The 17,179-nt window shown below is 44.7% G+C and overlaps 1 protein-coding gene across 2 annotated transcripts; it reads left to right on the forward strand.

The window, feature by feature from the left end:
• The first annotated feature begins 103 nt into the window (after positions 1–103).
• IRF2BP2 (interferon regulatory factor 2 binding protein 2) lies at positions 104–5,584 on the forward strand. 2 transcript variants are annotated; one of them, XM_049868080.1, is made up of 2 exons: positions 104–1,375; positions 2,037–5,584. In XM_049868080.1, the coding sequence occupies exons 1-2, from the start codon at positions 361–363 to the stop codon at positions 2,750–2,752; spliced, it is 1,731 nt and encodes a 576-aa protein (XP_049724037.1). In that variant the 5' UTR covers positions 104–360; the 3' UTR covers positions 2,753–5,584. The 2 variants fall into 2 exon arrangements, with proteins under 2 accessions (XP_049724037.1, XP_049724036.1); XM_049868079.1 differs by having other exon boundaries at positions 106–1,423.
• The last annotated feature ends 11,595 nt before the right edge of the window (positions 5,585–17,179 follow it).

The following is a 17,179-nucleotide window of genomic DNA, read 5'->3' on the forward strand; positions in this document are numbered from 1 at the left end:
GCGCGCGCGCGGCCCGTGTTCGCCCCGGTCTGGAGACCCGCCGCCGCGCCAGCCGAGCCCCCGCTGCAGCGCCCGCGGCGCCGCGCCGCCGCCCCGCCGCCCGCCCGCTCCCGTGCCGGCCGGGGGGACCTGCTGCCGCGGCTGCACCCACTCGCCCCGCGGCCCCCGCCTCTCGTGCGCCGGGGGCGCTGCGCGGGCGCCGAGACTTCGCGGGCTTTGCCGCCGCCGCCGCCCCTGCGGCCGCCGCCGCCGCTGGTGGGGGAGACGCGGGGTTGGGGGGGGAGGAGGGCGCGCGTGGTGCCGGCGGGGGGCGGCGGCGCCTCCTCCTCCTCCTCCTCCTGCGCCGCGGGCTCCTCGGACATGGCCGCGGCGGTGGCGGTGGCGGCCGCGTCCCGGCGGCAGTCGTGCTACCTGTGTGACCTGCCCCGCATGCCCTGGGCCATGATCTGGGACTTCACCGAGCCCGTGTGCCGCGGCTGTGTCAACTATGAGGGCGCCGATCGCGTCGAGTTTGTCATCGAGACGGCGCGGCAGCTCAAGCGGGCGCACGGCTGCTTCCAGGAGGGCCGCTCCCCGCCCGGCACCTCCGCTCCGGCCTCTGCCAAGCCGCCGCCGCTCTCGGCCAAGGACATCCTCCTGCAGCAGCAGCAGCAGCAGCTCGGCCACGGCGCTCCCGAGGCGGCCCCGCGCGCCCCGCAGGCCCTGGAGCGCTACCCGCTGGCGGCGGCCGCCGAGCGGCCCCCGCGCCTCGGCTCTGACTTCGGCGGGAGCCGCCAGGCGGCAGGCCTGGCCCAGGCGCCGACGCCGCAGCCGCCGCCCGTGAACGGCATACTGGTGCCCAACGGCTTTTCCAAGCTGGAGGAGCCGCCGGAGCTGAACCGCCAGAGCCCGAACCCGCGGCGCGGCCACGCCGTGCCTCCCACCCTGGTGCCGCTCATGAACGGCTCGGCCGCGCCGCTGCCCGCCGCGCTCAGCCTCAGCAGCCGCGCCGCCGCCGCCTCGCTGGCCGCCGTGACCGGGGCCGCCGCCGCCGCCGCCGCCGCCGGCCTGGGCCCCGCGCAGCCCGCCGAGCTGGGCGCGCACAAGCGGCCGGCGTCCGTGTCTAGCAGCGCGGCAGTGGAGCACGAGCAGCGCGAGGCGGCGGCCAAGGAGAAGGCGCCGCCGTCCGCGCACCGGGGCCCCGCCGACAGCCTCTCCGCCGCGGCCGGGGCCGCGGAGCTGGGCGCTGAGGGCGCGAGCAAAGGCCGCGGGCCGGGCGAGCAGGACTGGGTCAACAGGCCCAAGACCGTGCGTGACACGCTGCTGGCGCTGCACCAGCACGGCCACTCGGGGCCCTTCGAGAACAAGTTTAAGAAGGAGCCAGCCCTGACTGCAGGCAGGTTGTTGGGTTTCGAGGCCAACGGGGCCAACGGGTCTAAAGCAGGTAGGGGCGGCTGTGGAGTGAGTGGGTCTAGGGGAGAAGGGGGGACACAGAGCAGAGGAGGGAGTGTTCTTTCCACTCCCTGCTACCCCAACCCCCAGAAACAACAAACACCCAACTTCCTGATCTGCCTGAAGTGGAACCAGTGTTTAGTGGCAACGTGTTCATGTGCTGAAGCAGCATAACAGAGATGAGTCAGACTGGGTTGATAGGCACTGACACAGGGTTTTCCTTTCCCAGCACATTCTTGGACGGAGCGTGAGGGCATCTGGCACCTTTTAACCTGTTGGGGGACATGAACAATCACACGCATAGCCCAGACGTTGGGTATCTGCTGGCATGTGTAATTTTATCCTGCGTTAAATGTATCTTGATTAAAAACAGGTAGTTATGTACGTGTTATTTTGTGTAGTTCAGTTTTTGAAATCCCTGTGCTTTCAGAGCCTCCTAAGGATGTTTTGACTTGCCCATGCACTTGAAACTCCTGAGTGTTTATAAGCACATTGCTAGGGACTGAGAATTTTTTGATGAGCTTTGCTTAATGGTGGTAAAGATTCTTCTCAGTACACGTGCATTTATTCCCTCTTGTGTTCTTTTTATTTCTTTGTTTTCCTAGTTGCGAGAACAGCAAGGAAGAGGAAGCCTTCTCCAGAACCAGAAGGTGAAGTCGGGCCCCCCAAGATCAATGGAGAGGCCCAGCCTTGGCTGTCCACATCAACAGAAGGGCTCAAGATCCCCATGACTCCCACATCCTCTTTTGTGTCTCCACCCCCACCCACTGCCTCACCTCATTCCAACCGGACCACACCGCCTGAAGCGGCCCAGAATGGCCAGTCTCCCATGGCAGCCCTGATCTTAGTAGCAGACAATGCAGGGGGCAGTCATGCCTCCAAAGATGCCAACCAGGTTCACTCCACTACCAGGAGGAATAGCAGCAGTCCACCCTCTCCATCCTCTATGAACCAAAGAAGGCTGGGCCCCAGAGATGTGGGGGGCCAGGGGGCTGGCAGCACAGGAGGACTGGAGCCCGTGCACCCTGCCAGCCTTCCGGACTCCTCTCTGGCAGCCAGCGCCCCTCTGTGCTGCACCCTCTGCCATGAGCGGCTGGAGGATACCCACTTTGTGCAGTGTCCCTCCGTCCCTTCACACAAGTTCTGCTTCCCTTGCTCCAGACAAAGCATCAAACAGCAGGGAGCTAGTGGAGAGGTCTATTGTCCCAGTGGGGAAAAATGCCCTCTTGTGGGCTCCAATGTCCCCTGGGCCTTTATGCAGGGGGAAATTGCAACCATCCTTGCTGGAGATGTGAAAGTGAAAAAAGAGAGAGACTCGTGACTTTCCGGTTTCAGAAAAACCCAATGATTACCCTTAACTAAAACTGCTTGAATTGTATATATATCTTCATATATATATATCCAAGACAAGGGAAATGTAGACTTCATAAACATGGCTGTATAATTTTGATTTTTTTTTTTGAATACATTGTGTTTCTATATTTTTTTTTTTTTGACGACAAAAGGTATGTACTTATAAAGGTATCTTTTTCTTTTGTTAACGTTATTAGCATATCTTTGTGCTTTATTATCCTGGTGACAGTTACTGTTCAATGTAGGCTGTGACTTGCGCTGCTTTTTTAGAGCACTTGGCAAATCAGAAATGCTTCTAGCTGTATTTGTATGCACTTATTTTAAAAAGAAAAAAAAAGCCAAATACATTTTCTGACATTGTAAGATTGCCTTACTGTCTGTTATTCCTTAACTGCTGGCCCCTTTCTCAGGCTGGAGGCCAACTGGTGGAAAAGGAAAGGAATTGAGTGAAGGGGGCACTGTTGTGAAGTGGGTTTACCACTGGGAAATGTCACCAGGTTGACCCCAAACCATTGTCCTCTTAGAGTAATAATAAGGAGATAGATTTCTAATCTGTATTTTGTTCTTAACATTAAGTTCTTGAGATACTGGTGACTGAGAGGTGCTGCTGAGAGATTTTCAGGATTGTGCGTGCTGTTGGCGGGGGGGGGTTAAGGCAAAGTTGACCACTGTTCACTGTCCACATGATCAGTTGTAAGATTACAATGCTGCATGCTAGTTGGTTGCATAATACACAGTTTCAATGATGGAAGGTGGTTATAATGGGTGGCAGTGTGCACAGCATGGCACTGCCACCTTTGAACAGAGCCTGGCTCTGCAGCGCCACTTCATCTTTTTAAACACCCTAGCTAGAGCTCTGTTGTTGTTGCTGTCTCTTTTCCTTTGAAAAAAGTCACAAGAGAAGTTACAGTGCAGTGAACCTGGAGATAGTGGGATTGGTTTTGTTTCTGTTTGTTTTGTTTTTTATCATTTACCTGTAGTGCTATCGCTGTTGATACTGTCACCTACACCCTGTTTGTAGTGAGTGTTAAATACAGTATGGTACAATGACAGTAACAGCCGGGAGGCGCTGCCAGGACTGCCCGTGGGCATATCAGTGACAGCCCCAATGTGGGTGGAGGAAACCTGTAATTTCCTTCTTACATGTGTTTGAAATATCAAGTGAATAATACTGTTCTTCTGGAAAAAAAATGATAAACTAGTGAAAATGAAAGAAATTAAAGGTTTTACATGATAGATAGGCCCCACTTCTTAAACTATTTTTAGAAGCCTTTTGTAAACTAATTTCTCCTGATCACTATTTTGCATCAGTAAAATGATTTTTTTTTAAACCAATAAATCATCATTTATTAGAAATAGTTGTCTCACAGTGATACTGGTTTTTCTTTTGTGCTGTTATGATTTAACATTGACAGGAACACTATTTTAACTCCTTTCGGGTGTTTGTAACTTGGCTATATGATTAGGCTGAATCAGGGCTTCAGGGTCTACTACGATTTATGTGTATTGGTCACAACCAAGCATTTGTTTTAATTTGGAAATATAAATGATTACCAATTTCGGATCTTTTTTTTTTAGCTTATGTTTTTGTCATTTTTAAATTACTCAAAATGTTTTTTAGCGGTCAAGTTATTAACTCCTGAAATTCAGATACTGCACCAGATATAGTATTTTTTCATAGCATTTTTTAACAAGTACACCTATTATTAATGCTCTGCACATACCTGTTACCAGTCATTGTTACATTACAAACAGACTTGCATGGTTAACCAGTTGGTCATTATACTTTTTTTTTTTTTTAATTGGAATATATATATGCCACAGATCAGACTGGTTTCTTATGTAAATGCACACATGCAGAAACAGTCAATTCTAAATGCCAGTGAAGACTTTTGTAAAGAATTCAACTATTACAATTTGCTGTATAAATGTGTATCTAGGCACTTTATTAAAAACTGGAATTTGACCTCATAGGTGTTACAAGTTGATCAGTCATTTGACCTGATTTGTTGTAGCTATCTGTACCTTTTGCAATATTAATACAGATAAGCTTTCCAAAAAGATTAATAAAGAAACATCCTGCTGTTTTGGGTTAAGAAGGAGCCCTGGTGGCACAGTGGTTAAGTGCTCGGCTGCTAACCAAAAGGTTGGTGGTTGGCTCTGCAGGAAAAAGATGTGGCAGTATGTTTCCAGTAAGATTTACAGCCTTGGAAACCCTATGGGGCAGTTCTACTCTGTCCTACAGAGTCGCTGTGAGTCAGAATCGACTCGATAGCAGTGGGTTTGGTTTGGTATCCAGCTGTGGAAAAGACAACCTGAGATATCTCTGTGCTGGTGTTCAAGGAGGAGAATATGAACAGCTTAAAGGGCTGTGTGTTGAGGTTACTTAAAAAATAAGATCTGCAGAAGTCTGCCTGGCCCTTGGGTAGCCTTCCTAGAAGGCTTGCAGCTGAAAAATGTTGATCTGGGTTATTTTTCTGGTAATTCTCTTGAGAAGTTAAAAAGTTAACATCATTGGGACATGGGTTTGATCTTGTGTTGTACCTGACAACGGTGCAGAGATTCTCCACAACTAGATAAAAATGTCAGAAAGCTACTTACTGTACATGGGCAGTATCAGATTTCAAATCCTAACATGTCAGCTGTGCTTTTAATACTCAGAATTTTAGGGTATGGGGTCTTGAAGCTTTCCCTTTTTTTGCTTTAACAGTTTATAGAATTTAACAGATAACACTGTCTTTCATGTGGCCTCACATTAAAAGTTATGGGAACGTACACATGGTTTACAACTTTTACTATACACCTTTCCTTGGCCACCAAGTATTTTAAAAGTGTGCCACCTTTTAACCTTTACTCTTTTCTAAGTTGAAGGTGATACTTTTTCTATATATGATGATACTCATGTCAACTTGAGTGAGTGTAATCTCAGATATCAACATTATTATATTCTAAAATCACTATGGAAATATCACCTGCATTCTGTCATTTGTCAGATTTACAGTTCCTTTTTTTTTTTTCATTAACTTTTTAGCATTAAATAAAAATAAAATTGGGAGCACTGAACATCTTCTCAGGCCTTTTTTAATGTTTTAAAGTAAGTGTAGCATGGGCTGTTGTTTTAATCGCTAATGGCAATGTGACTAAAGGTCTTTTGGGGTTTGGGCCTGGGGTTTTACCGGAACTACAGAACAGGAGATAAAAGACATGAAACAAAAACGCAACTGATGGTAGGAAAAAAAGTACCAGGGACTGGGGAAACAGCAATTGGATAGGGGGACAGATAAAAGAGAAGAGCTGAACAAAATGTGACCAGTAAGCACTTGTTTACCTTTCGACTTGAAATAGAGCCAGCCATTCTGCAACAATAGATGGGAAGAAGATAGTGACGACATTAAAAGGACTGTCAAGACAGGGAGCTGCTCTCTGGAAAGCTTTGGAATGAAGCAGCCATGTTGGGCCATAGGAAGTGGACTGAAAACAAAAGAAAGAAAAAGCCTAGACTTGGGAAAGCTTTGGAATTCATAAGCACCAGAGCCATGTGTGAGCTTAACTGGTGTCTTTAAACCTTAATTTATAAATAGAGATAAAACGTGGAAAGCCCCAAGATAGGTTTTTAAACTGTCTACTGTCATACAGTAAGAAATTCCCTAGATGTTTGCAGCTTTACTGTTTATTGATCAATGTCTTGGCAGAGTTCTCCATGAAAGGAAATTGAGAAACTTAATGATTTCAGGATAGGATATACATAGACTTAACTCTGTTTTAAGTAGTGATATTGATACACTAGACTAACAGTGAAAGTGTACTTGAATTTCATTAAGGTTGGTCCAGTAACTTGGGGGCCCATCGCTGAATATATTTTTAGAAACTTGTCATTATTAGTACCCTGTTTAAGACAGTTTCCAAGAAACTGTGTTCTTAGTAAGTTTACAGATGAACATGATTTTTCATTTAATAATTCGGTTAAAACAGGTGAAACTATCAATGTTTGTTTTTTAACTTAGAAGTGCTAACTTGTGTTTTTAGTGAAATTTAAAATAGTGTGGCTGGCAGAAATCATTTTTTTAAATTTCAAAAGCTCCTCCCGGAGATGAACTTTAATGATTGCATTTAGTTTTTTCAGACTCTTGATGTGACAGATGCCTTTGTTTATTCCCCAAAGGGGAGGAAAGTTAGAGGGAAAATATGCAACTCCTTTTAGTTTCTAGACTTTAAATCCTTCATTACTCAAAGTTGTTTTGCATATTTGGTTAGTGGAGAGTAAAATGTTTCTCTTCCTGATTCCTAAGTGTATACGTGGAATCATTCAGAAAAATGTTCAGTCGTGAGTAGGCCACTAGAAGGCCTGAGTCACCCTCATTTGCCTGCCTTTTGTTCATAGGGAGCAGCAGAGTTAAGAACCACCTTTCCTCTGTCACAGACCAAGGTCAGCCTGTACCAATGAATGAAGTACATATTTACCCACTTCATCATCTGGGCTTCTAGAAGTCAGGAGAAGGTGTTTAACACCTTCAGTGCCACTGGTAAGACTGCCGGCAACCAAAGTATTACAATAAAAAATGATAGGTGTGACTTCTCAGATTAATCGACTATCTAGATCCCTTGTTTCTATTGACGGCCTGTATTTTCCTCAATTATTAACCCCTCCTTGTAATTTAAAAGGTACAGAAGTACACAAATCAATTTGTGAATGACTCATTAGCAGTTGGAAGATGGAAAATGACTGGATTTATGGATTATCTGTGGATTCCTCTGTTAATCCACAGATAAATCCACAACTGGGAATAGCCACACTGTCCCTATTTACCACTAACAAGTTAATTTATGCCTGATTTGACACTCAGCTTTGTTTTACCTTATCAGACTACTATTGCTTCCTCATGTCAGTTGAACTTAAGATGCTTGATTTAAAATACTTTTCCTTTGCTTCATTAATTTTTAAGGTATAATTTATTTTTAAAAAGGTTCTAGAATATGAGATCTATATTTCTACTGGTTTTTATCGCAGAATATTTTACACCTTTGCCAGGCACTAAACACCATAAAACAATCCATACAAGCCATACAAAAGGTATTTTAGGGCAAAAAATGAACCCATAGGCAAGCCATTATTGAGACTCCTCGAGACATGGTGTCTTAAAAGCTTTTATTTTAATCTGAAAAACAACTGAGTAAAATCTCCTTATTGGAACAACCCTATTACAATGGTGTAGTTTCAAATAGTCTTAAATACTCCTTTGATAAATTGTGGAATCACTCTTTAAAGACTCACACTAGCTCAAAATCTTCGTAGAACAGTCTTCAGTGCAAGTAATAACATTTATTGGTTGTAATACTTGATGACAAAACCAGCCATGAAATTTATCTAGGAGAGAGACAATTCTGGAGGCTAGACTAGACCATGGAATTCCTAGTTTAAGTTGTGAGTATCAACACAGTGGTTGATCTTACTCACCCTTTGTATGGGCTTTGGAAATTAGATTGCATAATCTAAAGAGCCTCCTTCAGCAATTCAGCAGAAGCCTTTGAGGCTGAGATAAAACATCCTGTGCAGGGTAATAATGTCACATTTGAATAGTTCTAAATATAGTTTATTTTGGAGAAAATGAACTGTTACATGATCTCTAGATCCCATTACATACCACTTTCACTTAGCACTATTCTTTCTTTCTTTACATGTCTGATTATCATCAGTAAACATTCAGATGCCCATTAAGGGACAGGCATCATACACAACAATTGAGTTATGGTTCTGTGATTTGTAGGCATTGAGGTAGCCACTTGGGCAGAAAATATTTAGGTCACTGCAAATTTCTCTGCCATTTAGAAAAATCTTTCCTATTACAGTTGTATTACAGTTTAAATGCAATATTTTGAACTTTATGTGTGGCCATTTATGTCTCTAGGGGAAAAAAAAAAAAAACAGAAGCAACATTTCACCAGAGCTCGGGGGCCTGAATTTATTTTAATGTACAGCCAGTAACCAGTTGCTATCCAGTCGATTCGGACTCATGGCGCCCATGGAATGAGCATTTTAAAGGTGAACCACAAATGATTTTTACCTTCTGTCATTATATAATTTTGAAACATTTGCTGTGTCAGTAAGAGTTCTGTAGAGAAGTAAAATGTAGGAGGAAGGATTGTCTGAGCCTGAATAAATCAGCATTTCTTTACACACGGGCCTGAAACTGTGTCAACTGCGAAACAGAAACGGGTTGTTTCTGCTTTAACCGAGGCTGAAAGCTTGTTACTCCCATTTTGTTATTTCTTCCTGCAAACAGCAATTCAATTAATTAGTTCTTTTTGGTGATAAAAGATAAAGATTTATTGTACCCCTTATACAATTGAAATCAGAATTTCACAGAAGGGTCACAGTCATTAGGGAAGTTTTGGAATACTATTCTCTTAATAAGCACCATATGGTTTGCTGCTATTATTTAACGCCTCCCAAGCAGGCACATCCTTCGAGGCTTTGAACAGCCAAGAGTCTAGGCCCCAGCTTTTGTGGAGCTTCCCAATCAGTGCCACAGGCTGGGAACGTCATAGTTTGCTGAGTTAAGGATACTAGTACCGTATTTGCAAGAGTTCACCACCAGTTGGTTTCCTCCCAGGAGATGAGAAAACAGTTAAGACTAAATTCTTACTTGGAGAACTGAGTCTCTAGATTTTCCATCCGGAGCGACTATGGAATTCTGACGTAGGAACACAGTCCTAAATCCAAAGTGGTTTTGCACAATAAATTCATTAAGCCCAGTTTGCACCATCACACATGTAAGGGGCTGCTGGGCCGCATTATCTTCATCCAAATAAAGAGACCACATCGATAAATAATCGAGGCTTGGTCAAAACTGTCAAATTGTAGCTTTTTCTTTTTTAATTTTTTATTCTTCGGAATGAGGAAACCCTGGTGGCGCAGGGGGTAAGTGCTAAGGCTGCCAACCAAAAGGTCAGCAGCTCGAATCCGCCAGGCGTTCCTTGGGAACTCTATGGGGCGGTTCTACTCTGTCCTGTAGGGTCGCTATAAGTCGGAATCAACTCGACAGCATTGGGTTATTGTTCAGAATGATGCTTTTTGAAAGAAAACAGCTCGAAGCCCTGCCAAGTCCTGTTTACTCGAGGGGAAGGAAAGGGGAGGAGGCTCCCTCACTCTGAAGCCGTCTGCGAGGAGACCTCGCTGTGGTTTCCAGTGTGGCACACTGACTCACTCCGCGCCCGTGTTTATTTATTCTAGAACTTTTCCCTGGTTCCCGCACCACCCGGAACACACGCCCCGGCCGGGCTTTGCAGAAGCCGGGCAGCAGCGCGCAGCCCAAGTCCCGCCCCGGCCCTTCCCTCGCGCGGAGGGCGTCCCCGCCGCTGCGAGCGCGCACGGCCCGGCAGGTCTCGGATGCCTGCACCCCGCTTCGGGCACGCCGGGGCCGCGTGAACCCAGGCCGGCGCCTCAGGTGGCCGAGCTCAGCGCCGAGACGGGGAGAAGCCGTGGGGACAGGAGGACGGATTCTGCGTCCGGAAATGGCTGGGCGCGCGCGGCCCTGCCTACTCGGACCACTCCCCGCCTGCCTGGCTTCCCTCTCCCGCCGCTGGACCCTGGCCTGTCCCCGAGCGCCGGGACCAGCCAGAGCAGCAGCTGCCGCGGCTATAATTAGAGGGGCGACGCGGCTCGGGGCAGCCTAATCCCCCCGCGCCCCCCGCCCGCGTTCCCGGGGAGGAATGCGCGAGTGTGTGCGCGGGTGTCGGCCCGCGGTGCCTGCCCCCCCTGGATCGGGTCGGGTCACAGCGTGGTGAACCAAATAAAGTAAAAGGCCTGGCTCCTGCGGGGCGAGCGCAGAGGGAGGAACGTGCCGTCCAGCTCAGGGGTGTGGCGTGTCCCCTGTTGCCCAGAAAAGATCAAATGCGTGTCAGCAACAGCCGTGGCTGCCTTCCGCAAGGGTCCCTGACGCGGTGCAGGCTGTCCTGGGTGGATTTTCAAAGTCGGAGATGGCACAGGACAAGAGCCGCCCCAAATGTCGCTCCCTTTTTGGAAATCATGATGCTGACTTTTTTTTTTTTAAAGGCTGTGGCTATAATAAGGCAAAATGTTCCATGCTTGTGGAGTAAACACGCATGTTTTAAGAGGCATCTGTGTTAGCAGAAAGCACGCTAATGTGCGGTGCATGTTAATAAAAACGTATTTATTAAGCAAACCTTGAGACATGCCCATATGGGGATTGCCAAATCAAATAAAGTACTATCAAAACTGACTGCCTAAAAGGGAGTTGAGTTTTTATAGAGAGAACTTCCATTTAAATTAGGGGAAAAAAGTCTTCTCTGATCATAACACTACTGGGCGCTGAGGCACCACTCAAATAATTCTATTTTTTATCAACTATTCAATTTAATTCTCTGAAATAATATTTTAACAACAACGACGTGGCTCATCCTTTTAAAAAATGGCATTAATTCATCTCAGGTTTTGGAATGGGGGTTGGCTAGCACAAGTGAGGACTTTGCTGTGGGTCACGTGTTGTACAATTGTTTAAGTCATTGTTTAAAAGTGATTGTGGTGGATTGATCGGGAGGCTAACAAAATAAGGCCTTGCTTCGGGCTTGAGAATACCTATTCTCACAGCCCTGCCAAAGACTTTCTTCGCCAACATATTTTTCTTTCCAGATAATAGGCACAAAAACCACTTTTGAAGCTTTTGATGGAAAACAGCCCACTCCTTATATATTTTATCTAGGAACCTGGGTGCCTCTTCAGATTGAAATGTGAGCCCTGTGAAGTTACATCTGCTCTTTTCCTGTGGCTGTTTGTCTTGACACAGCACCAGTGCTGTCACTATCGCTCCAAACTTTTACAAAGGTCTTTGAAAGCGAGCTCTGCTGAGAACGCAAATTCAAGTTACAAAAACACACCTCAGAATTGTCCAGTTCTGGCCCCAAGATAAAAGCCTCTGGAAATAAAAAATAATCTCCAGGTGATCTTGGGCCTTCTGTGGTCATCTCAGGTAATTCAATTAAATTTTGGTCTTCATTTTGCAATTATTAAAAAAAGAATAATAATACAGATATGTTTGCCACTTACCTCAGAGAGAAGATCCTTAGGTTTGCACTCGACAACTAGCCTAAAGGTTGGTGGTTCAAACCCACCTAGCCTTGCCATGGAAGAAAGGCCTGGCAATTTGCTTCTGTATAGATTACAGCCAAGAAAACCCTCTAGAGCATAGTTCTACCTTGTAACACATGGGGTCACCATGAATCGAAACTGACTTGACCATAATGGGTTTTATCTCAGAGGAGGCTAAGAAATCTAATAGGGCAATCTCTACCATAGGTTCTTAGCTATTCTTCTATCAGCCACATGGGAAGGCACTGGATCTGTGTGACACAGGGCATTGCTAGGTACCTGGACTCAGTGAATGTGTGCCACTCTAAAATTACAGACTTGGTTATCATGCTGAAGAGGGTACTAGCAAACTGTTCAGGCAACACTGGAGAGAAGGGGCTCCCCCTGCTGTCATCACAGAAGACGAGTTATCTCTGAAGCCCTATGTATAAACAATACCTAGGGCCCCCACTGAGTGTGGAGCACAGAACCAGATGATTTATGAAATTACCATCACCTTGGGGGGTGGGGGCATACAGTTGTATTAGACATAACATACAAACCACAAATAAAATGAATATTTTTATAAAAAGGTTTTATGCTCAGATTCATTTACTGAAGGGTCTGCCTACCTGTAAGCCACCAAAATGGTCTACCTCAGTCTATTTATGGTTTTAAAAGTAAGGATAGTATTTGTTATGGCTGGTGGCAGGTGGGGAGGTAAGGATATATTTCAGCATATTGAGCTTATAGAGTGTTTTTAAAGCTTCACTGAAATAGTAAAAGCCTACAAATACATATGAAGAAAAAAAAGAACATCTTCACTGAGTTTTGACCTCAGTAAAAATGTTGGATTTGTAAAAAATGGTTTTATTTTCTTGTACATCACGCTTCTCTACCCAGGAACTAATAGATCCATAAGTAAGCCTTCAGAGGTCATAAGCAGTTGGGTTTGTCAGCCACAAATTTGGAGCATTGGAAGGGATGTATCCAAGGTCTCAGAGCCTGAGGACTTCCGTAGTTAGTTACTACCAACTGTCTGAAAGTTCGTTGTACTGAGATGGCTTTCGTGTTTCAGTGACGCTGGAAGCTATGCCACTGGTGTTTCAAATACCAGCAGGGCCACCCATGGTGGATAGGTTTCAGTGGGGCTTCCAGACTAAGACAGACTAGGAAGAAAGGCCTCACTATCTACTCCTGAAAATTAGCCAAAGGAAACCTAATGGATAGCATGGAAGAAAAATTGAAGTTGTCAAGGATTTCACTCTACTTGGATCAGCAATCAAGTTTCATGAAAGCAGTAGTCAAGAAACCAAATGATGTATGCACTGGGCAAATCTGCTGTGAAAGCAAGGATGTTACTTTGATGACCAAGGTGCACCTGAACCGAGCTATATAGTCTTTTCAATGGCCTTATATGTATATGAAAGCCGAACAATGGAAAAAGAAGACAGAAGAAGAATTGATGCATTTGAATTGTGGTGTTGGTGAAGAATATTGAGTACATCACGGACTGCCAGAAGAACTGAAAGACTGGCAGCTCAAACCCACCTGAGGCGCCTCAGAAGTAAGGCCTGGCAATCTGATTCCAAAAGCTCGCAACTTTGAAAACCCTATGGAATTACTGGTTCAACAACAGACACATAGACCAATGGAACAGAATTGAGAACACAGAAGTAAACCTATCCATGGGCAGGTGATCTTCGACAAAGAGTTGAAGTCCATTCAATGGGGAACAAACAGTCTCTTTAACAAATGGTGCTGGCAAAACTGAATATCCATTTGCAGAAAAATGAAACATTTGATAACATGGATGAATCTGGAGGACATTATACCGAGTGAAGTAAGTCAATCACAAAAGGACATATATTGTATGGTCTCACTTTTATAAAAAGTCAAAAATAGGTATACACATAGAAAGAAACATTCTTTGACAGCTACCAGGGATGGGAGGGGGCGGGAGGGGTAATCACTTGCTAAATGGTAGTTACCTGTTATTTCTGCTGATAGGAAAGGCAATACACAATATGGAGGAAGTCGGCACAACTTCACCAAGGTAAATGAAGACACTGAGAGGTATGTAGCAATAAAAGAAAATTACAGTAAATATAACATATATAATTTGGCAACAACAGTAATACCAACCACAAATATGCGTGTGGTTTCAGAGGTAGATATGTATGCTATATGCGTATACCAAGGTATATGTGAGTACCTACATGTGCGTATATAGGAATATTGGTAGGCATAACTATATTCATGTTTGGGTGTGCTTCGTATATATTATAAAGCATATAAGAGGCACAGTTACGGAGACATCCTAGACATATCCAAACACCTCATGGAATTGGTTTACTGGGTTAAAGGGCTTGGGACCATAAGACCATAGACTTGCGGGATAACTCAGTCAATTGGCATAAGATAGTTCATAAAGATAATGTTCTACATCCTAGTTTGGTGAGTAGCTTCTGGGGTCTTAAAAGCTTGTGAGCAGCCACGTAAGATGCAACTATTGTTCTCTTTCCATATGGAACAAAAGAATGAAGGAAATAAAAGATTCAAAGAAGAACCTAGTCCACAGGACTAATACCCACATAAACCATGGCCTCTTCTAGCCTGAGACCAGAAGAGCTAGATGGTGCCCACCTACCACTACCAATCGTTCTGATCAGGGACACAATGCAAGGTCCCAGATAGAATGGGAGAAAAATGTAGAACAAAACTCAAATTCCTAAAAAAGATCAGACTTACTGGACTGATATAGACTAGAGCAATCCCTAAGACTATTGCCCTAAGATACACTTTCACTTGGAACTGAAGCCACCCCTGGAGGTCTCCTTTCAGCCAAATAATTGATTGGCTTATAAAATAAACGATATTGCCTGTGAAGAAAGTGCTCCCTTAAACAATCAGCTATGAGACCAAACGGTCAACATTTACCCAAAAGCAAAGATGAGAACGCAAGGGGGGGCAAGGAAGCTAGATACATGGAAACAGAACAAAGAAAATGGAAATAATGAGAATGCTGACACATTGCATAAATTGTAACCAATGTCATGGAAAAATTTATACAAAAATTGTTAAATGGGAAACTAATTTGCTGTGTAAACTTTCATGTAAAACACAACAAAATATTAAAAAAAAAAAAAACCTATGGAGCACAGTTCTACTCGCCCAGTTGGGTTTGCTATGAGTTAGAATCAACTCAGTGGCAACTAGCAACAACTAAGCCAGAAGGACAAACAAATCAGTCTTAGCAGAAATACAAACAGAACGCAAGACTTTGGCTTGCTTACTTTACATGTCATCAGGAAAGGGCAGTTGCTAGAAAAGGACATATGGTTGATAAATTAGAGGGTCCGTGAAAATGAGAGAAATTGTCAGTGAGATGGATTGACACAACAGGCACAACAATGGGCCCAAACATATCAAAGATCATGAAGCTGTCACAGGTCCAGGTAACGTTCTGTTATGCATAAGGTTGCCATGAGTTGGAATCCACTCGACTGCAATTAACAACAACAACATAGTTAGGATGAACCTCTCCATGGAGATGTATCCTAAGAAGTTCAGAAAGAATAGAGATGGCATGTGCAAACATTGAGAGACTGAAGCATAAAAAATTACATAAAGAAAACCATCAACATCTAGGTATATTTATTCTTTCATTCATTCATTGGTTGGCTTATTCATTCCTTCCACAAATCTAACTGATGTTAAAAAATGTGGGCCCTGGAGTCAGACCGCCTAAACTTAAATTCCAGGTCCACCTCTTTCTAATGTTAGTATTTAACTCTCTAATCTTAATTTTAATTATCAGTGAAGTGGGTTAAGGATAGTACTTACCTCATGGAATTGTTACCATAACGTCTGGCACATAAGCTCTAGTTAAATTTAGGTACATCACTCTGTGGCACTGGGCTGAGGGCTGGAATTAGATAATTGTGAAAAAATCGTTTCCTTAGTTGACTTCCAGAAACCTCTTTCTTGGTTCTTCTTTCACCTCACTGGACATCCCTCCTCAGTCTCTTTCACTGCTTCCTCCCCATATCACTGACAATAAAATACTCAAAAATAAATACAACTTTTTTTTATTGAGAATATAAAACATTTTACATAAAAATTTTTTTTTTTTTTTTTTTTTTATTGAAGGGCACTTGTTGGAGTGCTCCTAGTTGCATTCCTCAGATCATTTCTTTTCTCTGCCTACACTTAAAACAACAGCAACAAAAAATCACTGCAGTGAAGTCGATTCTGACTTACGGTGACCGCGCGTGTTTCAGTGTAGAACTGTGCTCCATAGCGTTTTCAATGGCTGTAATCATAAGAATCATAAGAAAGTAGATCACCAGGCCTTCTTCTGTGGCACCACTGGGTGGATGTGAACTGTCAACCTTTTGCTTAGTAGTGGAGAGCAAACCATTTGCATGACCCAGGGACCTTGTCTACGCTTGTTTTTGTTAGTTGCTGTAACGTTCCAGTAGTAGTAGCATCAGAACTTATCTAGATTCCTAGGAATAAGAACCAGGGACAGACTAAAACCATCTCCTATGGGGTGGAGATCTGACATACCTCCACTCTCCAAACTTTTTTTTTTTTTGTAAGTAATTTTTATTGTTCTTTAAGTGAAAGTTTACAAATCAAGTCAGTCTCTCACATTAAAACTCATATACACCTACATACTCCCAATTACTCTCCCCGCAATGAGACTGCCCGCTCCCTCCTTCCAGTTTCTCTTTTTGTGACCATTTTGTCAGCTTCTAATCCCCTCTACCCTCTCATCTCCCCTCCAGACAGGAGAGCCCAACATAGTCTCGTGTCCACCTGATGCAAGTAGCTCACTCCTCATCAGCATCTCTCTCCAACCCATTGTCCAGTCCAATCCGTGTCTGACGAGTTGGCTTCAGGAATGGTTCCTGTCCCGGGCCAACAGAAGGTTTGGGGCCCATGACTGCCAGGGCCTTTCTAGTCTCAGTCACGCCATTAAGTCTGGTCTTTTTATGAGAATTTGGCGTTTGCATCCCACTGTTCTCCTTCTCCCTCAGGGGTTCTCTGTTGTGTTCCCTGTCAGGGCAGTCATCAGTTGGGGCCAGGCACCATCTAGTTCTGGTCTCAGGATGATATAGTCTTTGGTTCATGTGGCCCTTTCTGTCTCTTGGGCTCGTAATTACCTTGTGTCCTTGGTATTCTTCATTCTCCTTTGATCCAGGTGGGTTGAGACTCGTTGATGCAACACTCTCCAAACTTTTTACCAATTCTGACATCAACCCATCCCTCCCAGGGCACTCTCCACTTCTCTGGTGAGTTTGA

Source organism: Elephas maximus, chromosome 24 (genome assembly GCF_024166365.1).
Source record: "Elephas maximus indicus isolate mEleMax1 chromosome 24, mEleMax1 primary haplotype, whole genome shotgun sequence".
Lineage (NCBI taxonomy): Eukaryota > Metazoa > Chordata > Mammalia > Proboscidea > Elephantidae > Elephas > Elephas maximus.